The 24,891-nt window shown below is 35.1% G+C and overlaps 1 protein-coding gene across 1 annotated transcript in view; it reads left to right on the forward strand.

Moving 5' to 3' along the window:
* The first annotated feature begins 1,571 nt into the window (after positions 1 to 1,571).
* The window catches only part of TMPRSS15 (transmembrane serine protease 15), a 53,527-nt gene continuing 30,207 nt past the window's right edge, over positions 1,572 to 24,891 (forward strand). Inside the window, exons 1-11 of the mRNA XM_061454422.1 lie at positions 1,572 to 1,716; positions 4,000 to 4,130; positions 4,430 to 4,497; positions 5,290 to 5,334; positions 7,495 to 7,637; positions 9,343 to 9,384; positions 12,209 to 12,250; positions 14,206 to 14,325; positions 20,147 to 20,255; positions 22,921 to 23,030; positions 23,861 to 23,998. Coding sequence (XP_061310406.1) covers positions 1,572 to 1,716; positions 4,000 to 4,130; positions 4,430 to 4,497; positions 5,290 to 5,334; positions 7,495 to 7,637; positions 9,343 to 9,384; positions 12,209 to 12,250; positions 14,206 to 14,325; positions 20,147 to 20,255; positions 22,921 to 23,030; positions 23,861 to 23,998 — 1,093 coding nt within the window. The remainder of the gene's footprint in view (positions 1,717 to 3,999; positions 4,131 to 4,429; positions 4,498 to 5,289; positions 5,335 to 7,494; positions 7,638 to 9,342; positions 9,385 to 12,208; positions 12,251 to 14,205; positions 14,326 to 20,146; positions 20,256 to 22,920; positions 23,031 to 23,860; positions 23,999 to 24,891) is intronic.

Raw genomic sequence — 24,891 nt, forward strand, 5'->3', positions numbered from 1 at the left:
AAGCTTTTCCTCTCACACCTGGGCACAGTGCCTGCGGTGGATCCATTGGATCCGGCTGGAACCCTGGCCATTCCTCACAGAGGAGTTTGAAATTAGTCTGCTTTTATATGCTCATCAATGTATAGGTATAAAAAGATAAACGTTTATGTTCATATATATGTGTATCATACACAATATATAGAAAAGCAATTCTTACTCTAATTCATCTGATGACTCCAAGCTTGCATCCATCTGCAGGAGTTCGTTTACTCTTGCTCTGCAAGGGCAGTATGATTTAGCTGCGCCGAATTTTGTTCTAAAAGTTTTCTTTCAAAAGCTTTGGTTTTAAATAAATCACTTTTTATTGTTAGTAATGGGAAATATTACAGAATTTCATACACTGTGTGATGATAATGCACTAAATTAAAGCGTCTACTGTCAGGCCAAGATTTTGATTGTGCTTTAGAGTGCTTTAAATCTGATCAGTTGTGTGGAAGATGCTCTCAAACATCCCAGTTCTCAAAGACTGGGCAAAGAACTTGTGTGTCATCCAAGAGTCTTATTTTGATCTTTTCTAAGTTCTTCCCAATTTTTACTATCTCAGTTTCTGTCAATTTACTGGTAGCTAGAGCCTCTCTTGTCCAAAGATTGTGAATGTGGCTGGTCTGCTCAGAATCTCCAGCTCTGTGAGAACTGAGGAATGCCATACCATAAATCTGGATTTAGGATCTCTGATCCAGAGTCACAAACAGTATCTCACAGGATATGAAACATAAAATCAGTATGATTTTACTTTTCTGGAGCTGATTTACTCAAAAATTTTGACAGATTAGATTTGTAACTAAAAGTTTTGGACTGGATAGTACATTTTTTGTTTAATTTACTTTTCCATTATTAAGGATGCAGCACTGGCCATCCACAGTGCTTTAACTTTATCAAGGGCTTGCATCCCCTGGCACTTTTATGCCTGGCAAGAAAATATAAAAGAAGCATATATTTCATAATGTCTTCTTTGTTAGTTCTTCAGGTATGTGGTCAAAGAACCATGCCTTATGCAGATCAGATTTTTACTGCTGAATTACTGTTCAGTGCTCAGCTATTGGCACAGTACTAAACAACTAATTTGCCAGACTTTCCTATATAAAGCAAATTACTTTTAAAGAATTTTTTCAATCAGAATGATGAAAGATATGACTTTCCCTGTTGTCCTCATAACTGCATTTGTGAAGAATTAGCAAAAAACCTGTACAAGAAGTAAATCTGACACTGGTATTCTATATGAATTTTCAGTTAAATATATCAGATTACAAGAAATAGCGCAAATCCAGTGATCAACCTTACATTTCTGTGGTTTTGCTTATTCTTTATCTGAGACATAGGTCAATCTGTTCTGAAGTGATTTCTTCACATTTGCATATCTTGTGCATGAGTATGACTGTTCAGGAATGTTGTAAAAACCTATGTCAGTGACATTTTATGGTGTAATTAGTTTACAAGCGTTTCCTATAAATATCTGTTCTTGTGGATTATTACCCTCCGTTTTAGGTTTTGTCTTTTGACAGTCCTTAATTTGTAGAGCTTTCAAGTTAGAAATGAAGCTGCAAAAAGCATCTGACAAGAAATATGTTTCTCTTAGTTACTATGAAATTTTGTTTGCTTCTCTCATTGCAGGTTTTGTGTGTGTTTGTGTTGGATTGATTGTTCTCTCATGGTTGTCAGTCCGGGAGTTAGAACGAGGTAAGCAGCTAACCTTTAATCTTTCTAGGAGTTCTTCAGTAGACGTTCAGACTTTGAAGTCAGTGGTGGTGTCATTATTCTTCATATTTCATGCCATGCCTTTAATGAAGGGGGAGGAGAGTTTGGGGATATTTGTTTTCCTCCTCTCCTCCCCTGGAAATCAATGTGAAAAAAATAGGCAAAAATATAAACATCTGAAGCATGTCTCGAAACCATAGAAAATAATTTTCATGGTTTAGAATTTGGGTGAGACCCCTGGAATGCAATCCAAGCTACAAAGCTTTGGTTATTCAGTTGTAATCATCAACTGCAGAAGGTAATATGACAACCATTTATGGGGTTTGGTTCAGAAAGACAATGATAATTCTCTGTGTTCTGCATCTCTTGGCATCTTTCATTTTTTATATAAAAAACCCACAATATTTTAAAGTCGTCTATTGACGTGAGAAAGATCCTACATTAGACAGTAAAGATAGTTACTCTTAATATTTAGCCAATACTTAGAACATGATAGAATCAAGCTACTAAGACTCAAAGTAAACTATCTATAAAATGTCATGATTTTCAAATGGAACTGAAATTTTGGTTTAAAGATCTTGTGGATATATATTAGCTGTGTCCTGGTAAGGCCACATTTGGAATATTGTGTCCAGTTCTGGGCTCCTCAGCATAGGAGAGATATGGAGTTACTGGAGTCCAGTAAAGGACTGATCAGATTGTGGAGCTCCCCATCCTTGGAGATGTGCAAAAGCTGTCTGGACATTATCCTGGCTAGCTGGCTGTAGGTGGCCTTGCTTGAGCAGTGGGATTGGATCAAATGACCTACAGAGCTTTCTTCCAACCTCAGCCCTTCTGTGATCTAAATTTTTGTTTGGAAGGAAATATATTCAGGTCTGTGAAACCCTCACAGCTAATAGCAAAGTGATATTTTGAAACAGTGTGAAGGAAATTTTTGGGGCAGTCATTAACCAAAAGTCCATACTATTTCGTACCGAAGAACAAGAAGACTAAACTACTGTAAACCGTATTTAAATAAAACCAAACCAACTTTTGTCAGAATACTCATGTTTATTCTTTCAATTGCTCTTGATTTTCATTCCAGATTTTAAAATTTGTTTTCCCTACTGACTTTCTTCCCCTCTTACCAGAATACTATCACACAATAAAACACAATGAGCTTAAAGGTAATGATGGTATGTTGTCTATTTAGAGCATAGGCAATAATTTAATAATGTATAAATTATAATAATAAAAAATAAAAAAAAATATTTGACTTATATGGAAAAAAAGGTCTTTGCTATTTAGAAACATTTGTTTAAACAGATTTGCAATCGTTGGAAGGATAAATGACCTTCAAAGAAGTTCTAAGTAGTCTGCTGTTACTAGTTGATAGCAAATTGTGTCAGTAGGCTGTGCTTTCCATTAAAAGCTGTTTATCACAGTATTTATTAGTTATATGCTTTTATCTTAAAAATTGTGATAACCACTTGATATTAATGCCTTCACAATCTACAAATACCAATGGTACTGTAACTGGTATGCAAAAAGCATTTTTCTATCAATCAACCAACCACATTAATTCAGGCCTTATCTGAAAATTCCCTGTGTGTTACATAGTGAGGAAATATTTTTAATGTATAATGAATTGCTTTATGTACATCTCATGTGCTGTAGCATATTAAAAATCAAGATGAAGTTTGCTGTAAGGACCAGTTATCTAGTTTCCTTATAAATCCTCCTAGCACTTCATGCCTGTATTGGTAAGAAATGTCAGCTCAAACTCTTCTGATACTAGTGTTTCCAGTGTTGTCATCAAAACCAGCATACATTTATATAAAAAGTGAACAGCATTTAATAAAGGAAGTGTGGAGTAGTAGTTCTTAGCTTTTTTAATCCAAAACACAAAACCCCCTCATAATTCACTGAGTATTATTCTTCCCATGTATCTTTGTCCCTTGTGTCAGACACAACGGGGCATAACATTGTCCCCTTTACCCATTTACACAGCTTCTGGAAAACAGCATTTGAAACAGAATTGAAAGTAATGAGAACTAAGGACAAATAGTATTCATTAAAACATGTTTACAGTTGTAACTATTGTAAACATTGAAAAACTTCTATCACTTTTTTGAAATCAGCACTAGGTAAAACATCTCTGGTTGCAAAGAAAACAGAAAGCTAAAACATATTGTACTGTTGATCTGTGTAGAATAAAATCTAATATAATGTTTTTAATTCATTTCTATGTAATTCAAAACATTGAATTTTATTTTAATTATCTAGCCAAGGCAAATGGGAGTACACATGGCTACATGGGAACATTTAAAATACTCTCTGGGACATCATTCACTCCTGCTTTGCAAAACAGATCATCAGCTGATTTCAAAGTCCTTGCCTTTGATGTTGAACAACTGGTAAGAACCTATTGGTCTCTGGTTAATTCAAAAGCATTGTAGGTACATTAATTTCCTAACGTGACCTGCTGTTGATGGCTTTTTTCCCTCTCTAAAATGAGATATTTCAGGTTTAGGACCCTTCAGACTGCAGTGTATTCCTTATTTGTGAAAATTAGTGAAGCATCAAAGAGGAAGTTTGCTTCTGTAGTCTAGATTTGGGATGGAAAATTTATTTAGTATTAAAACCACAAATACAATGTACAATTGGGTGTATTTTTAATTCCTGTATTTGCTCAAGATTTCTCTTTTCCATATAGATACAAGACATTTTTCAAACAAGTGATCTGAAAAATGAATTTGAGAGATGTGAAATTTCCCAGTTCAAGTAGGTATAGTTTGATCCTCACTTAGCTATTTATCTCAGGAGTGCTTACCAATACCTTGCTTTTCAAGAGGTCTTTGGGAACATCCGGTATTATTTCTTTCATGTCTTATGTCTTCCAAGTGCTACTGTGGGAAGTTTGACACCATTGTGTTTCCTTGAGCAAACTTTCTTCACAGACTCCTGTATATCTGTGCCTTGACCAAACCAGAAAGGCTGAACCCCAAGACCAGCTCACAAAATTTCTGTATTTTAGAGAATCGACAAATTTCCCTCCCCTCAAGACTTATTAGCTGTGCTATGTTTGCAGGGTTACTGGCCCTTGCATCTAATTCAGGTTAGAGATCTGCTGGCATAAGCTGAAATGAATGGAAATACACATGTGTCCTTATGGACCTGTATTCACTTAACTTATATTCCTTAGGGTGTTACCAAGTGAGGCAAGCATCTGACACAGGTAAAGCTATACCCTGTAAATCCTAAAGTGTCCATAAAATAGGTACAGTAAGATCTGCTTTATTTATTTAATCTTGTTTGACCTTGTTTTTCATTATCCTATTATGTTTGTTGCCCTGCTGAATGTCAGCTGGCAAAAAAAAGACCAGTATATTCAGTGATGTCTGTTCTTAATAAAGTCCTGATTCAGCAAAACATTTGAAATGTTGTCTTCTATTATCAAACAGTTTCAGAACATGCTTCCACATTATCCACAACATTATAAACTCAAGGGGAATTGTATGCTTTTGTGCTGTTCTGTGTTACAGGTTTTTGGGTTGTTTTTTTTTTTTTCTACAGGAAATCTGAAGATGGCTTTGAAAGATTCAAGAAGTCAGAGACTCGGTAACGGCAAATGACAAAGTGGGCAAGAGACAATGATGCTATTAATTTAGAAAGTTATGTAGACAGTGAATAGATATGAAAATACATCTTTAGAGATTGGACAAGGCTTTCTAAAGTAGACATGAAGTTTCAAGATGTAATCTTTCCTCCAAAAACATCCTTTAGGAGTAGAAGAAAAAAAAAAAGAAAGAAGTTATAGTCTCTGAGACTGTCAATTTAGGAAGAAAAATGGGAAAGATAGATAGTAAAGATGGACAGAAAGATGGACAAGAAAGTAGGTAGGAAACTAGCTAGAAATTAAAGAGTATCTGTTTGTACTGAGCTTGCTTGTGAAAAGTTGCATAGATTGAGGGGCAGATCTCACGTTGTCATTAGCAACTTAAGTTTTATTAAAGGAAGGCCTAATGACACACTATGATAGGCAAACAAAACAGAGAACAAAAAGATTAAGACTGTAGAACTGGAATTCATCAAGAAATTAATGATATAATTAGTTGTTTTATAGGTGAGAGAACAAAATTAAAGAAGTATACACTATTGTGACAGCAGATGATGCAATTCTGTGATACCAGCTGCTCTTGTGATATCAATGTTTTATGTAAATACATAAAATGGATAAATATTCAAAGGTGCTAGTTCATTTGAATGACCATGCTTGCAAAACAAAAATGGGTATTAGCCAACCATGAATACATGTATGTTGAAAATAGGAAGTGCATTTGAATTAGAGCAATCTTTTTATTGGAGTAGTGCACAATTTAGTTTCTGCACACAGAATAGGACTATTCCTATTAAAATCTGGGCATCAAAGATGGAGACATCTCTGAGCTAGTTGATCAAGACTCTATATGCAAGACATGGGTTTCTAGAATTTTTTCATCTGGTCAATCTAGATGCCTTTTTTAGGAGGAGGTAGATTATGCCAAAGAATAGCTTATTTTTTTTCCATCATCTACAACCGGAATGTAGATATCTGCACTGTAAACATCTGTATTGGGTAAAATCAATTCCACACAATATCTTGACACAAATACCACAGAAATCACAGAAAAATCTGATGTCAGTGAATGTTGGATATGGCTTTGAATACACCAGTAAGGATCTGTCTTCATTTCTTCTTTGAAATAATACTTGAATTATTATTTTGTCTCAGAAGTTTTTTTCTAGTTGACTCTTCATTCAAAATGTTTACCCCTTTGGGCAATCTTGTTGTTACATCACCCTTAAAACTCTGCTGAGTCACAAGGATAGCAATAAAAGCTTTTTTTTTGCTCACATGGCCAAGAGATTATCAGAAACATGTAAGAAATTAAAGAGGAGAGTTTTGCCATATATTGCAAACTGTGAACTATGGTCAGCAAAATGGCAGGATTAATCTCCTCTTATCAAAACCACTCCTGAGTGAATTGCCATTGGGTAGTATACATGCTTAACAATTCAAAGTTTGTACCTATACTTACATAAATGGAGAAAAATAGCAAGCATCATACTTTGACACTACTTTAGTCTAGCTACAAATATGAAACGTAATAATAGTATCTAGAAGGAATGGAAGAGAGCAAACAGAAAACACTCTGGATAGAATTCAGGTGCCTTAGAAGTCAAATGTAGTTTAATCACTGATTTAAAAACATCTGTGCTTTTAGCCATTACTGTTTCCCTATGAGAATCTATGCAGTCATACAGCAGATCCTCACAGATGCAAAATCCACAGATGATGTTTGCTTTATAGAAGTGGTTCACTTTGTATTATAGTTTTGCAACATGAATATATTACATAATTGTCATGACACTTCAAGGTTTACCATAAATATTTCAGGGCTTAATCTAGAAGACCTGTTGAATAACAATAAACCTACTTCTTCAGTTTATTCGAAATTCATCTCTGTTGCAGCAGTTGATATAAATGTTGTTTTGGTTTTTTTCCACAGTGAAAATAAGAGCAGATAAAGAAAAAAAAACCCTGTTTCTTCAATGTTCAAACCTAGTGATAAGAGGTGTTTCTTCATGTGTGATCTTTGCCAGCCAAAACTTAAAGATAGTCTGACTTTACAAATGTAACCTGCATTGGAATGAAATATTATCTAGGTGATAAGTCATATAGCAAATTTACTTCATCAGCTTGCATAACTAATAACCTTCTTTCTTTTGTATTGCTAGTGTTGTTGTGATCTTCACCCTTTATTTTAGCCACATGGTAACAGTTGAGAAAGTAAAAAATGAGCTGGTTTTGCATATCAACTCAAATAAAACTAATCTTACTCAGACACTGAAAATTGATGTGAACAGCATACAAGTCACAGGTAAGACTGGTAAACATTTTTTGCCTCTGTATAAATTCTTGAGAACTGCAGGTAGCAGGAATGAAAATTTACACTCCCAACCAGCAAAGAGATTGTTACTTATGGCCATGGGTGCCCTCCTTCACCATTAGAGAGCTTACAGTAGCAGCTAAATGAACCATTTACAACTTTGTCAGCTGGAAAGTATGTCAGCATGGTGTATGCTCATTAAGAAGGGAGTAAAGATAAAAAGAAGTGATTTCCCAGTGAAAACCACTCGATTTCATCTCTTTAATGTAGTATAACATTTGTGATTTCATTATCACTCAAATTAAAGCAATTAAGCCTCAGCAGTGTTGTTTCATAAGTAAATTCAGTTTTGTTTCTCTAAAGAGTAAGAAAAAGGGCTCAGCCTTACAGTGAGTGAAGACTCATTTATTGAAAAGATGTCAGTCAAAACATACCAAGTAGAGTGTGGCTTCTGGAGAAGCATGCCCAAGGAACTGACCTCATATTGCTCTAAAGCATATGTAAAATGTAAATGGAAGAAAAGGAATGTGGCTTTTAAGTAGTTTTAAATTTTGCAGATATACAAATATAGTGATTTTATGTAAGTACTAGAAAATATATCAAAGCCTGCAAACAAGATTAATGGGATTCCTTGGTTTTATCTCCTAAAGCTTCAAACCAGACCTTTACTGAGGATGAGGATAAAAAAATAACTTGAATCCTTTGAAGTGGAAGTTGATTAGCTGACATCTGAAGGCATGCTGGTGATGCTATTAAGTAGCAACTGATAGCAACTGATTGCTTTATGAGGGGTGGGATCTCTGATGTACAATGTCTGTTACTCTATTCTAAAATGCACATTTTTTGCTTAGTATATCAGATGTTTGAAAGCTAAATCCAGAGTCTTGACATCTTCATTTTTCTTTACTATTTGTACCACATTTCCAAAGTTGTTGTGAATACCTGCACATCACTGTGGAAAGTGATTGCTCATTATACTTTAAAAATGCCACCAAAAAGAATATAAAGAGCTTTTTAAAAGGTTGTATATCTATTGATGAAATTTGGAGTAGTTAAACTTTTCTTGCTGTGGATCATTAAAATCCCCTTTTCATTTGAGAGATCATCTGTCCATTCCATCTGCAGTGCTTCAATGAAACGACAACCATAACTAATTAACATTTATAATCATATATGGCACTTCTGCATCCTATATCTCAATGTGTTCTTCAAGCCTTATTCCTATTTCAGAGAGGGAGAGAACTGCAACACAGGTGTGGCTTGATTGAAATCATGGTTTGCACAGTGATTAAAAGTAGCTTACTTTCTTGCAAATTATCCCAGGTTAATTTTAACTCATTTATCTGATCTAAATAATGTTTTGTAAGACACAGGTGCTCTGAAAATTTGCACAGTATAAAAAATGCCAAGACAGATATTTCCCAGATGAAGACATTTTATATGCAATACAATGAACTGGGATTGAGGATTGAAAGGTGTTGATATAAACCTTTCTTCCTTAGGAATATCATAGATTTTGAGAAAAGACTGGGAACAGGGTAAGGTGATCATAATGAGGACGTTGGGACACCGCTAGCTATTCAAAAGAAATAGTCACACCTGATTTATTTTGTTTTTTTAATTTCCTTTCTTTGAGTTGTACAAATGGTGACACAGTGCTATGAAAGGAATTTATAATGAATTTGCTTTCTTCCAGTAACTGCTGAAAATCTTACTACAATGATGCCGTTAACTTCAGGTCAGTATCTTTCAATAAATAGAAACTATTTTTTTTTGTCACCAGTACAGCATGAAGAAACATAAAACTTGCTGTTCAGCTGGTATAACTTAGTAAAGGTGCCTTGGCTATAGTTGGGTCTTGAAAGAGAGGGTCGATTCAGTGATAGTTAGCCACTCCCCATCATTTTTGACCATTTGAGAAAGCAGACACCTGGAGTCTGTACAAAAGCTCTAAGAGCTTAATTACTGGATCAAAGGAAAATTGAGTATCCACCAACCAGCTGAGTTGCAAGCTGAAGTTTTTGTGGATTTAAGCAGGTAGATGAGACTGGGGAGAGCTACTCTTATGCTGTGGTTATGAATATACTGGGAAATGTTGATTGATTGATTGATTTTCCTTCCACTCTACTACTGGAAGTCTTATGACAATATGAAGCAGACACATCTTGATCTCACAAATTCACAGAGTGCAAACCTGCAAAAAGTCAGCCAGACAGCTGAATAATACAGTAGGTGCTTTGTAGATACAGATAGGGTTGCCATGTTCAAACTGCATACAAATTATCGTGTATGAATTCTCCAGGACAGGGTGCAAGACCAGGAGCTTCGTGCAACTTATGTGAGCTAAAGATATGCACCTGTGACTATAGGAGCCAAGTACTTGTTGATAGTCTAATTACAACCATAACGAAGAAAGAATTGTTATTAGTTACGGACCTACGAACATGTACAGTCCAAAGTGTATAATTACTGCAGCTTATTCTGAATGATACAGTTAAAACTGCTAACATACAAATTTTCTCCTATTTATCCCTGCCTCTGGTGTGCTATCTCGATGCTCCCGTGAGTCATAAGTTCAATGTTGCCAATTATCCTCAAGAAGAATTGGGGGGGGGGGGGGGGGGGGGGAGAAGAAGTGACAGAGGAAGGACGGAGGAAGGGAGTTGGGATTTGTCAGCACCCCAGGCTGGAAGGAAAATGTTCCTGGTGTGGATTCCTTTTTCTCCCTTTGGTCTTGGGTTTGCCTGGGGTCATTTTTGTGTGTTTGCTAATAATGTCTGCTTCCTTGTTCTTCCTGTTTCACTCCACAATATACCCAAGTATTAACACATTTACATCTCCTGGATGCTTGGGTTTTGGCTCTATTGACCCTAAAACCATCCTTATCCACCTCACGTGTTACTTTAGTGAAACTGCACAGTAACTGAACATTTTCTGTTTGTGCTTATACCACTGATGCCTCTGTCACCTTCCTGTGCTTTTCCTTGCATGTTTTTTGCCGTCAACTTGTACATGCACTATTGGGAGTACCTGTAACAATCCAGATCTCTTTCAACAGTCTTCAAGACATAGCTACCTGTTAATTGTTCTGTTAGAGCTGCTTGCTTCTGCAGGTGTCCATGTTTTAGATCTTTGCATGCTTAATTCCTTCCAAAATAGTGATCTTTAGACACTGTTTAGACAGATATGTAACTAAACACATATATAGGTATATAACATATATGTCTGTGTATATGTATATAACACTTTGACAACTACTGTGAAGGTATGTATGAAGCTTCCTTCTCTGAATGTAACTGAGAACAGTCTGTCCAGCTGCACACTCCCTGCACCTTCTTCTGGACTCTCCTCTCTCTCTGTCAGAGGAACTGTGTTCTTAAACTTGCTGACATAGAATGCTTTGTAATCCATTTAATACATAGTGACCTAGCTTAACTTAATGGTGTTTGCTAGATAAGCATGCTTTAATAGAAAATTGGTAGGAAGTCCTCATACAGGTTTGTGCACTTCTAGGTTTGGGAGAGCAGGAGCATCTAATAAAAGCATGATATCTGATGATCAGCAACTTTTGCCAGCAAAACTGATAGAAAACAAACTATAGAGGCCTTACTATGTCTCTCACTTTATTCCTTCTTGCCTTTCATCCTATGAACTAAGGGATAAGATGAATTAACTGTAGTGACATAGGGATCTTTTTGAGCTGAGTACATCACCATCCTACTCTCATATTTAAGTCAATGTAGAAAGTGAAAATAGTAAAAAGGGATGCTAATGCAAATTCAGAGGAAAAGAAAGACTGTTTGGAAGAGGAAACACCAGGGGCATCCTCAGTAATTGCTATTAAAAGCACCACTAAATGGAAGTTGTGTTGGAGCCATCACAAATGAGCATTCCATTTTCCAGAGTGTTTTGCACTTTATTATCACTAATACAAATCTACTTATGTACCTAGGTATTTGTTCATGTGCAATTATGCATGTATATATGTAAATATACAAAGACTAGATAGTTTGAGGCTCCTCTCCTCACACTGCAATAATTGATTTGTTGAGCAATTTGTGGAGTTATTTATAAGAAAATATATATTTTAGTACTAATATTGAAGTTGTTGTAACTTTTCAGTTTCAGATTCAGAGTCTAACTACAAGCTCCTTCACACCAACTTCAGGTCAGAACTTTTACATACCAGAGGAAGACAAGAAAGAGTTGATACGGCAGAGGGTTTGGAACTAGATGATCTTAAGGTCCTTTCCAACCCTAACGATTCTATGATTCTATGATGCCATTTTAACCAAAAAACTAACAGACAAGCAAAAAAGGTCTTTTGAAGTTAGTGAAAAGCATGTGACTAGAGATAAAAGAATGAAATCTAAAATACACTTGGATTCCATGTTATTTTTCTTATGTTTATTATGACACTTGGCCTTCAGGATCAAGGCCACTCAAGCTGGCACTACTGTACCATTACCTAAGCTGGGATTTGGGGATATAGCAAATAGTGTAGATATAAGAGCAGACTAGCTGCTCTTAGTTCTTCCTAAACTTGGGTTGTATTTTCCCAGGTTCAGGACAGCTCACTACAAGCAAGCCCTCAACAAGTGCAGGTAGGTAACTGTGTATGGGAAGAAGCAGGGAGGTTATATGAAATAGTCTGAGACCTTAGAATCACTTAGAATATACTGGTTTCATACAACCTCTTCTTACGTCATTCAGTTCTCACATCCCATTCCTACAAATGCGTGATATGTAGGTTTACCTTTGATTTGACAAAGAAAACCTCTTCAAAGAGAAGGAAATTCTAAGAGTACATTCTACAAAAATGATATGTGTGTGTATGTTGATATATATATATATTGACATTCATACTCATTTTTGTTTCCTGTTGTTTCTTGAGGCTTTAACAAAAAAAAAAAAAGGAAAAAGCTGTTTGAATCTTTGAAAACTTCCCTTATCCTTATTAAATGGCGAACTATATGTTATTTATAGGCATTTTCAAATGGATCTAATATATTTACTGCCATTTTTAGTTGAGTATAGCAATTACATTGCACTTCAGGGTAATCTGCTGTTTAAAAAAAAAGTTAAATATTTAACTAGCAAATGTTAATTTCTTTTTATCCAGTAGGTGGCAATACTGTTTAGCTTTCTCAGTTGAAGAATAAATTAGACTCAATCATGTTGTATGTAAACAATGTTTTCTTGCATATTGGGCTTGTGCAAAACATATTCATTGCTCATTGTCTGGGTTTCTGCTCTGGGTCTAGAATGCACAGTTTCATCTCTGTTCGTATGTGGCAATTCATTCATTGGCACTGTGTCTCCAACACTTGACTAAAGTATGGTTTTCTTTGATTACCAATTGGATGCAGAATGGCAGCTCTTTTTCTCTACACTGTTTTCATTGCTAGCACTGGAAGTGTTTTGTAAAGCATTTTGAAATGCTACAATACTTCCAAATACATCCAAACCAATTTCAGTCTTTTTCACTTACACTGATATACAATATTATACAAACATCTAGTTAATTTGATAACAGAACTAAGTTTTATGAAAAAAATAAATCAAGCAATAATGCTTAAAGGCTTCAATTTCAGTTTTGCATATTAATATTTTTCCTTTTTACTTTTGCAAGTGCAATTTGAGTGTATTCATACTTGCAATTTTGAACTTTTCCAGTTAGCATTTACCAAAGTAAAGAAAAGGAACTATGTGAATAATACCAGGTGAATAGTTTCCATGGAATTTAATGCAATTATCAAGAATTTTGAAATTAGTAGTTATACAAAGCTCATTTTAGCTGCATATTTTTGTTCACTTTAATAGGACCTGCTTGAATTCTACAGATGTCTAAGACCAAAGAAATCTAAAGACTAAAAGATGATGTTTGCAGTGGATGAACATTTATGCTCTAAGAAAACACTAATACTAAGATTCCACAATTTTAAGGACCTGCCCATGTATTATTTTTGAAGAAATTTGCTCTTAACTTACAAATTTAGTTTGAAAATCTGAAAAGAATAGGGTTTCTGATAATCCTAGTATTTTGAAATCCAGTCTTAAAGTCTTTAATTTTCCAGATATGCTGGTTAAAAAACAAAATTATTTAACATGACAAAGTGCAACATTAGGATAAGTTGAAGAAATGGAAAGTTGAAGAAATTAAATTGTATTCAGCTAGACCCAGAGATTTTCACTCGTATTTAAACCAAAGTACAGTTTTCTCATGTTATTCAAGAGGAAAATATCATTTATTGTATTGCATAAGATAGTCTATTTCTGTAGAGGAAGTAAATGGGAATTCATGGAAATTTTCTGCCAGCCCTACTTCAAGCTTAGTTTCAAAAAATATGTCAGTTCTGAGAACTTCCTCCATTCTGTGCCAAATTTATCTTTTTAGTGTGTGATATTTCACTCCAGGCTTCTGAAAACGCAGTTTTGTAAAACACAATAGAGTGGGTGATTTGATTTGTGCTAAAGTAACCAGAGGTAATTCAATTTTCCTTGGTAGTGAAACAGCATTACTGCTCTGCTGTTATTGCTATTTTCTTTATTATTTCAGCTGAATGTTTGCTACCTGCTGAACTTTGTGATGATGGTGTAACCTGCATTAGAAATGATTTATTTTGTGATGGAATCTTGGACTGCCCAGATAGTTCTGATGAATCTGAAAAAAGATGTGGTAAGAATGTAAATCCCTGTAAATAAGTCTTTTAAACACGCTTAAACCTGTCAGTAGTTAGTAAATAGTTTATAGACAATAAATTGCATAGTGTTTTCTAACAAAATCAATTCTACAAAAATATTAACAAGACTGATTGTTATAATCTTTATGTTGTAAATAGAAACAAATTTCTTTAACTTCTCATTAATAAAGAATATGCTTTTTAAATAATGAAATAATTGAACAAAAATGATAAAATAATATAGGCGTTTCATATAAAGTTGTGTACCAGTAATATCAAATAATGTTCATACAAAATAAATTAAAATTATGACCCTATAAAGATACAAATTCACATTACCTAGTATCAGAAACCCCCTAATTGAATATTTGGAGCCAGAAGAGAGTTTTCTTTTTTGATTCCAGCATTAATATTGTCATATGAAACACTGCAAATAGCTTTTTCTGTGTTACTGTGTATAGTCAGCTACATTGATATTGTACATCCAGAAACTAGATGGGTCAGGTCCTGGCAGCATTTTGTCGTCAGAGCAGGTGAATATGACTGCTGCCACAGCAGGATGTAGCCCTGGCAGGATAACTCTGTGTGTTGGCTACCCACTTGCATCTCACTACATAGTGTCAGGAAATGGGAGTGTCTATATGACTGACGCAAATGTTTGAGTTGCTGTCACCTCAGTGATGATGATGTAAAAATCTGGGCAAGCAGCTCTAGGTGGCCTTGTTTGAGCAGGAGGTTGAGATAGATGACCTCCAGAGGTCCCTTCCAACCTCAACCCTCCTGTAAATCTGTGAAAACCTTACAAATCTGACACCTGATTTTTTTTTTAATAGAAAAAGTTTATATCCTTCAGTGCCAGTGGGTTTATTTGAATACCTGATTGGCTAGTTTCCCTGAGCACCTTTTTGTGCAGAGCAGCCATTGCTCCGTGTAAATAATATGAAGCTGTACCAAGCAATCTACGTTGCTGCTTACCAAAGCTTGTGTGCAGCTTTTTGGTACACAGGAAGGCTTGTATGTTAATGTTGTCTGTATTGATCTTCACAGCCTCGGTTAAAAGCCTGTAAAGTTTTATTGCAGAGAACTTCGCAGATGTTTTAGGAGACAATGGGGCAATTAACTCCCTGAGTGCATTATTTGGTAGTTTTTTTGGGGGGGGGGGGTTGTTCTTTTGTTTTTTGTTTCTTTGTTTGTTTGTTTGTTTTAACTATAGAATTTGTTGCTAGAAATCTGGAAAGCTTATTCCCTTCTGCTGTGAGAGTGCCTTCTGAGCTTTCCTGAGAATAATGGTGAGGGCAGTCTGGTCTGAGCTTTCCAAAACATAAAATGCTGGGCTCTGGTTTAAAAACAAACAAGCAAGTAAAAGACCATTTTTTTTTAAACAAGCTGCAAGCTCGATTCTGAAGGCTGGTGACAGACTGACCCCTTCTGCCAGAAGTGGAAATTTCTTCAGAGAAAATCGCAGACCTGCCCATTACCTGCATTTTTCTGAGTGCAGCCAACTCAGAAGGGTGACTGAGCTGAAAGTTTGGGGAAAATATCCATCCAAATACTTCAGTAGAATATCCACTGAAACACATCCAAATGTTTATTTAGCATAACAGCCACATCCAGCCAGATAACAACGATGGGCTCTGAGCAGGTCCCTTCACAGCTGAGGAAATCAGAAGGTGCTAAAATAAACTCAGCTAGACCTTTGTCCCACTGCAAGCATTAAGGTGGTACAACCACAGTTACTCATTCATTTCTACCATCATACAGTTGTTTTGAGACATGGATTTTGCTTGGTATTTTTTTTTTTAATTATTATTTATTTATTTATTTTATAGATTTTAGATTATTTTTTATTTTATTTTAGATAAGCTAAATAAAAAGTGCATATCCAGATAGTTAAGAAGTAGTATTATATATCTCATCAAAATTAATGCTTTTTAGGTACAAGTTTTGCTCACATTTTATTAAAGTTGTTACAGTCAGGCCTGCTATATAGGAAAGGATTTAACTGTTGTTTACATTGGTAGATACAGACAAAAATAAGCTCACCTACTTGCAGTCAAAGCTCTGTAAATATGACTTAGCTCTGCCCTGGAGGCTACACAGTGGTTTAAGTTATGAATTGTGTTTGAGTAGACATTTTCAGTTGAGGCATAGCTCATGGCTTTTGGATTCAATTCAGGTATCTCCCTGAATGTCTACCATATATAAATTGTGAATGCCTTGCTCCTTTGTAACTGAGGATATAATTTCTTAATCAGCACTTTAACGGTCATTAAAGCATATGCACAACTGAACTGGAAATTTCAGGAATGAGCATACAAATAAAAGTACTCAGACATAAGGAAACCAGCTACAGTTACAGTCCACTTCAGGGAGCTGGATGATGTGCCTGTGTTCACCTTCACTGATGCCTGGTATTTCCAAGCAATTCATTCAGCTACCATTAGTTTCTCAGCTTCAGCTCATAACCTTGCAGAAACGCAGTTCTGGCTGGAGGACAGATTGTTGCTCCATGACTCCTACATTTTCAGTCTTAAAATTTTCCATCCAAAAACTCAGAGCTTTTCTAAATTTATATATTTAAGTTTTTTAGCAGACTTCGCAAAACCAGTGGAATGAGTGGCAATAAGCAGTATGCATGTTTGGGATACCTGCCAATTTTTCCACCTCTTTGATATTTAATTTATGTCCAAACCCTAGACTAACAATACAGTCATATAAAAGCTAAAATGGCCTAGATTTTCAGGAGTGTTTCAGAGTTTCACAATGAGATTTACAGCCAATTCATGTTTCGTGCTATAAGTGCTCTTGCACATAACAAAGTTGCTGCCCTTTAAACAACTGGGTTTTTTTTTTTCATCTTGATGATTATTTCCTCTAGTAATTCTGATTTTAGAATATGTTAGTGGCTTTAAAATATAGGATACAAGGATGAATTTTAATAGGTTTTTTTTCCTGCATTAGACTGAATTCAGTATAATCTCAGATACTCAGCAGAGATTCAGACAACTGAAAACCTTCATTTCTTTGGGTTTATTGATTAAAATTATCTTGAAAGGTTTCTTTGTGGCTCTGCAATGCAGTGCAGTAACAAAAGGTATTGCAAAAGTGCGGTTGGGAATTTCAATGAAAGGATCTCCAGAGAAATGTGAAAGTCTGAATAGCATCTATTAATAATGATTAGCATTGCTGAAAACAGCCATGAAGAACCTAAGTGTGAGGAAAGGGAGACTGGAGGCCGATCCCAGGAGGTGTTTTTCTCTGCAGACTTTCTTTGCAGTTATCATATGTCTAGGCTAACATTTTGTGATTACCTACCTCACAGCACTACAGTAATAAGAGATCAATCATATGTAAGTCAGGAGGAAATGTACTGCCCTTGGCAGAGAAAGGTCCTGTCAAGTGAAATATGTGGGCTTGATCTGAGCAGTTTGGGGAGCTTCTCCCTGCAATTCAAGGATAACAGGATTAAGTCTTCCTAATGTGCACTGTATGTAACATAAGTAAACAGGAATGTACAGCAAGGTGCATGATGGGGAAGCAGGGAAAGTGGTTCCTACAAAAGATGTCTCCTGTCTGATTAGCAGAACAAATAAGCTTTTCCTCAGGGCTCCAGGAGGACGCAGAAGTATAATGACTTCTGCCCCTCTTAGACCACACCTGTTTCTGCAACAAGGAACTTCTAGGAAGTTCTTCAGGGAAACAGAATCATAGAAACCTGGAATGGAATCCTGGGTTGGAAGGGACCTAGTTCCAACTCCCCTGCCGTGAGCGGCGACACCTTCCACTACACAGGGTTGCTCAAAGCCCCAACCAACCTGGCCTTATGTACCTGGGACACAGATCTCCACAAGACCTGGGTAACATGCCAAGGTTTGGTGTTTTTTTTACTTTCAAAAAGGCTGAGTGGAGGTAAAGAACAAATGTTTTCTTTCTATACACCTTCTAGAAAAAGGCAGAGAGATGTAATGCCAGTCCCAGCTATCTTCCTGCTCATTCCTGAGACATTCTATTGCTAGACTCTGGATGAGCAGCCTAAGGACCTTTGCCTGAATCTTGCTGTCCTGTTGCAAGTTACTTACTGTCTCTTAAGATATAAGAAGAAACAAATAAGATGAAACAAGAAAAGCAGAAATGAATTTTTGACAACAGCAAACTTCTATCATTAATTTTATTACAGCATTATGCTATATCTATTTTTATTACTGCCAGTGCTATAAACTCCTTTTTAGCTCAGGATGTGTATTGCTAACCACTTGTTAACAGTAACACTTTTTTGCATACTTCATTAATAACAAACTGGGCACTTTCCTTCTTACACTGATTTTATTCTTCTCAATGGGAAGTGGTTGCAAATATCAGTCCATTGGTAAACATATGAATTAAAATGGACAGAAAAAATACTTCTATACCAATACCCAGCTCTAAAGCTGTAGCTTTTTCTGAAAAAAAGGGTTATATAGAATAGTAACTCTCTTTCATGGGCCTTTTTCTCTATGTATTTAAAATTTTATGTGTTCTGTTTTCCTCTTGAAGGCCATGAAGATTGCAAAAGGGAATATGTTTCTATTCCAGCTCATGCATTAGACATATCATCATTAATAAAGTTCATTCTGCACTGTCTTTATTAACAGTACATGCCTAAGCCTGACTAAAACAAAGCTTGATTTTTATGTTGTGTTTGCTACAGTGGTAGTCAGAAAGAATTTTACACTTAGAAAATGAACAGACAAGGAGCTCCAATTTATCATTTTATATAGCATTTCCCACAGGAGGATTATACTCAATAAAATTTCCATTTAATTATCAATATGATTGAGTAGTCATAATTTGGATAGTCATTATAGGTATGATTTCATTCCTGATGTTAATGAAAAACTCTATCTAATTTCTGATTATCTGCCTCAAATTGATGAACTTGTCCTTACCTCTCCAGATAATCATGTATGGTACTGATTTTATTCTTATTTGAAAGCTGTATTATGATTTCTGAATAACTGAAGAAAAAATATTAGACTTATTCCTAATGTAATGTTCAAGAGATGCAGCAAAAGTTTCAGCAGTGCCTTTGTGTCTGCTGAAAAAAAAGCAACTCTACATGAATTAATGTTTCCAATCTTGCTGAGGCTTAAAAAGATATTTTTTTTAAGTAACTTTTTTTTAAACTGAAAAATGTGCATAGAATGGACTAGCAGCACCAAGGAAACCAAACTAATAAAAGCTTTTGAAAAACTATATGATGATGGATGACATTTACCTCAGATGAATGAATTTGATAGCTGGCAGGAAAGTACTCAGTAATATATAAAGCAAGGGACAAGGAAGATCACAGAAGCAGAGATAGCAATAGTCAACCATATCCTTTCTTGCTTTTATTCACATAATATCATATTGTTTCTGGTAGTGCAAACACAGTTTCCTGATTTAAAGTAGCTGTAGATGAGAACTGCAAAGGCAAGGTCCTGTTTCCTTATGCATGTGTAAAATAAAACCAAAGAAAGAGATTTGGATTAATTGAGTCTAACTGTTGAATTTGAAGTATTTGGTTTGGACTAGTTTGGATTAATTGGATTGTCTCTAATTTAAAAGTAAATTATCTGTACTGCTTTTCTTCTCCTATAGTGCTTTGAGATCAAATAGCCATAGGAATTTTAAGTGGGAGTAAGTTTGTCGTGTGTTTTATTTTGTCTTTCCATTGTTGCTTACAAATCATTTCCAAGGTAATACAGGTAAACCAATGTCTAAGTTCACTCTTACTTTGGTTCTGATTCTGTTTTTCAAATAGCATTTTGACAAATGTGCTTCACTGTATCTTTACAGCTGCAGTTTGTGATGGAAAATTTATGTTGACTGATTCCTCTGGGTTTTTTCACTCTATGAATTACCCAAAACCATATAATTCAAACATCATTTGCCAATGGATTATACTGTAAGCTATCTTCCTATAATTTTCTACCTTGCTTTTTTATTATGAAGTGATATTGTTTCCTGCATATCAAATTTATGCCATTTGTTTGTATTCCCAAACACCCGGTATGGAAAATACGTAATAAACCCCACAAATATGTCAATAATTTTCCCACATACAAAAATTCTTAGGTATGATTTTGAAAAATCTTGTGTATTGTATACATGCACAAGAATATATTTGTAAGCTCAAAATAAATCACATAATTCAAAATAATTGCAAGATATTTGTTTCAAAGTATTAGAGTAAATGCTAGTCTTTAGATAATGGGTTTATATGATATAACTGTTAGTAATAGATGGAATTTTCAAGAATTCCCTTGTTATTTATGGGTATGCTTTTCTGGGAGTTAACAGCACCTTCACTTCTAAGTAATTTAAGAATATGTTTTAAAAGTGCATGAGTATTATTTGACATAATAGCACCAAATGCCTTTTAAGCCTAGACACAAGAAGTAGAATTGATTTAATCGAGAATATATGCCTACATGAAAAGACAGCTATTTGACTGACACTCTAGATCTACTTCATAGACCAGGGAGAAAAAAGATAGCCATAGTATGTGATAAATCTCATTCTAAAGTACACATCTAAATTAAGTTAGATGATTGCAAGCTGGAAGCTCCTGAAAACCCCTACAATGACTGCCAATTCAGAAGTTAATGCTTTGAAAGGCAGTAATTCTTATGATGGTTTTGTAACACTGGCTATTCTTTGATTCTGAGAACTATTAGTTTGGTAGAAAAGTTTCAAAGGAGATTAAGGAAATGCCTTTAAAATTGGATAAAATTTGGACTTTTCATTTCCAAGGCTCCTTTGAAAGTGCTAGTCTTTGAGTTTGTTCAGGTCTTTTATCTTCAAAAAAAACTCATGGTTTTCTTTCTGTTGAATACATTTGTTCCTTCTCACCTTCAGCAATACTGTTCACCAATTATTACTGGGTACACTGGGTTTTGAGAAATAGGTGTGTCACAGGAAAAACACAAATATTATTCAGGATATAAGCATGTTCCTCAATTCGTGGTCGCAGAATTTAAGCATGCTAATTTAATTGTCTCAATTGTACTACTTCCTTCTAAGATGTTAATTTTGTTTAAAATACTGCTGTAGCTGCATGAAGCATTGTATTACGTAGATAGCTGCACCAGGCATGTAGCTAACAAAAACTTAATTTTGTAAGGAATCATGCAACTAATATAGTACAAGTGCTGCAAATATGTGTTATTGCAGATCGATTAATGGCAAAAACCTCCATTTGATTTTATTTTCCAGTTATCTGCTTTCAAAAAAAATCTGGCAACTGACAGTAAAAGCATAAAAAATTCCATGCGGCACTCAAATTTTGTCTCACTTTTAAACAGAATTGTGTCTATGAGGGAACTTTTGGGTTTTTCCATTAATAAATAGGAGAGATTTTGTCCCATTATTTTTATTATCCCTATAAAAGTGTGTTTGTATTAAGAGTCATCCTACATTACATCCAAGATTTTATTTCTCTTGTTCCTTTCTTTGTCTAGAAGGATTTCCCCATTACCTTTAGGAAAAGCTTGTATATTTTCATCCCATTTTACGCCTCCCCATATGAAGATGTAATTTCCTCTCCTTTTAAAGGAGCAGTATGCTTAATATTTCCTTGAAACATTAGCTTCCTTTCAACTTTATGTTTTACCCTTTACAAACCACAGATACTGTTTCCCTATAGAGAAATATATAACAAAAAAAAGGGCAAATAGAAATATCCAGATATTTACTTCATGCTCCTGTACTAATTGGTACTGATAAGCATCAGCAGGTTGCTGTTGAAAAGCTACCTTTCACTGGGTCTCTCAATTCCGGAAAACAAGAAGTCATGGTATAGGAAGCTAAATGGAAATGGACTGTGATGACAGAATTTGGACTACCATATATGCTTATTGGAAAGGCAATGGGAGAGCTGCTTAAATATAGCTTATGGAAAGAACATAGCATCTGCAAAATAAACCCATCATATTTTTATACTTCAGTTAAAGTGACTTTTGTTATTAAACTTATTGGGTGATGGTTAAGTTTGATAATATGTTCCCAAACAGTGGGTTTGAGATCTTCAAATCTTCATGCAAATCCTTGTTTTGTTATGAGAAATATTATTTTGTACTTTCAGGAGAGAGATTTTAATTTGTTGTTGTTCTTATTGATACCATGATATAAATTCTCTGACCTTAGGAAGTCTACCTGAGCAGTGAGATGTAATCTATTAGTAATGTATTAAAAAGTAACTGTAGATTAATGAAATGCAGAAGGGGGGAAAAAAATAACCCTAAAAAAAAAAAACAAACATAAAAAGCTGGCTGTTCAGATGAATATCTCATTCTAGAGTTTAGAAGATTCAGTTCCTAATATACAGTTAACTACAGTAAGTAAAGGAGTACTTATAATGTTACCAAAAAATTATGCCCCATTCCTTTGGTAATTTTACAAACTAGAAATTAACCAAATAGGTTAGTAATCTTGATTAATGTAATTTCACATCGTTTCTGAATTTAACATCATTGAATCACACAATGAGCTTACTGCAGTCAAAGAAAAAAATAAATATTAATAGAACATGAATTTCAGTTTTGAGGTTTATTTTTCTCTTGTTATCTTAGGGTGCCTCAAGGGCTATCCATTAAACTGAACTTCACTTCCTTCGAAACACAAAAATATGCAGACAATTTAAATATTTTTGAAGGTATAGGACAAAACAAGATTTTAAGAGGTAAGGTTATTTTTGAGCTAATACTCATTTTCCATTAATAAAATCTAAGTGGTAAAATAAGCATTTTGAAGTGAAAAAAAACGGCATGCGTAGGTTTAAATAGAAGAATGCATCTGCGTAAAGTTACCCTGTTAGGCAATTGATCTCAGTATACATATCTGGATACTTTGTATACATTTAGTATACATCTAGTATATATTTAGTATACATTTAGTGTACATCTAGTATGCATTTAGTATACATTTAGTATACAAAGTGACCAGATAAGTGATTCTGTAATATATTAAGAAATCTGCTTGGGTTTAAATCTTATTTAAACAATTTTATAACTTGATCAGAGCCATGGTCTTGTGGTGTCCATTTTTCGTGGGAAGTATATTGCCAGAAGAACATGTAACATCACACACATTAACATAAAATGAAAGCATCTATACTGAAATGGGAGTACTATGATACTCCTTGAAATTCATTACAAGCATAACATAACAAAATTATGTGATCAGTCCTGTGATTCTAGAGTTTCAGAGTGCATACCTGTAAATTTTGAAAACTTTTACAGCATAATAAGTATGGATATGAAATTTGTAGTATTGAATATGTGTACTGTAAGAGGTATGAGAGATGGGATATGCAGAATACTTATATGGTAGCCAAACAACTAAATGCCTTCAGAGTTCTGAAGGTACTGTAGGCAGGATCACAGTAGAAGAGGGAAAGCATTCTTTAAGACTCAAAAAGCTAATCCACTATATTTTTATGACAGCACTGGGGATTTTAATGTGCATAGGATTGTTTTCTCTCTGACTATATGATTATTTATTTGTCCTCAGCTTCTCTGTCAGGGACTAATCCTGAGACAATTTACATTTTTTCTCATGAGGCTACAGCACAGTTCATATCAGATTATTCTGAAAATTACAGCGGCTTTAATGCAACATACTCTACATTTAATGCAAATGAACTAAACAGTAAGTGTTCCTTTTTTGTATGGTTTTACACTTCAGTGTGTGTGTGGTATTTTTATCCCGAGAGCCTGGTGAAAGTGTATTTTTAGTTTGACAAAGTGGAGATGAAAAGGGAAGCAGTATTTTCCGGCCTTAGTCTACTAATTAGATCCACTTTGTGAAATTTCATGCTATTTTAAAGATAAAATTGTTGATTTCAGTCCACAGTTTTACAGGCCTGTATCTAGCAGTAGGGTGATGCCTTACAAAGTTAATTGGGCCATATCTCCATCAGATTCTTCTCAGCTACTTTGTTCACTAATGAACACTGTTGAATCACTGACACTGATCATTATTCTGTTATCACCTGACAGTACCTGCTCACCAGGGTTTCTGATGGCCTGAATTGTTGCCAGGAGTAGTAGTTCCAAAAGGTAAAATTAACATTCAGGAAAATTCCTGCTTCAGTAAATGGACACTGGAAATAAGTCCACATGCAATAAATCTACAGTGACAACCAAAAAAAAAAACAATGTGACTCATGAATTAGCGTTTTTTGGTAGTTGAGGAAAAATTTACATGCAGATTGGAGAAGTGAAGGCTTCTTCAGCTGCTAAATTTTGAGAAGGATGTGAATAGGGGATGTGACTGGGAAGGGATATGATTCAGGAAATATCCAGAGTGCCAGCAAGCTCTTGTCATGTGGAAGCCCTTACTGGGAGCAGACCAGCTCTCCAGAGCACCATGAAAAGACATTGAACAAAATATCATGACAAGTAAAGTGATTAGGATGTTGCAGTAAATACATGTGAGCAAAGAAGGAGTAAAGGAGAAGGACATGGAGAGGAGCATCCTTGGTGCATAGCACTCATGTGAGCACTTGGCTCTGGTGGTGGGTCCTTTCAGCTGAAGCAATA

Source organism: Pezoporus flaviventris, unplaced genomic scaffold, assembly GCF_033815535.1.
Source record: "Pezoporus flaviventris isolate CSIRO_AGI_PZ_B2104156 unplaced genomic scaffold, CSIRO_AGI_Pfla_v1 ptg000015l, whole genome shotgun sequence".
Lineage (NCBI taxonomy): Eukaryota > Metazoa > Chordata > Aves > Psittaciformes > Psittacidae > Pezoporus > Pezoporus flaviventris.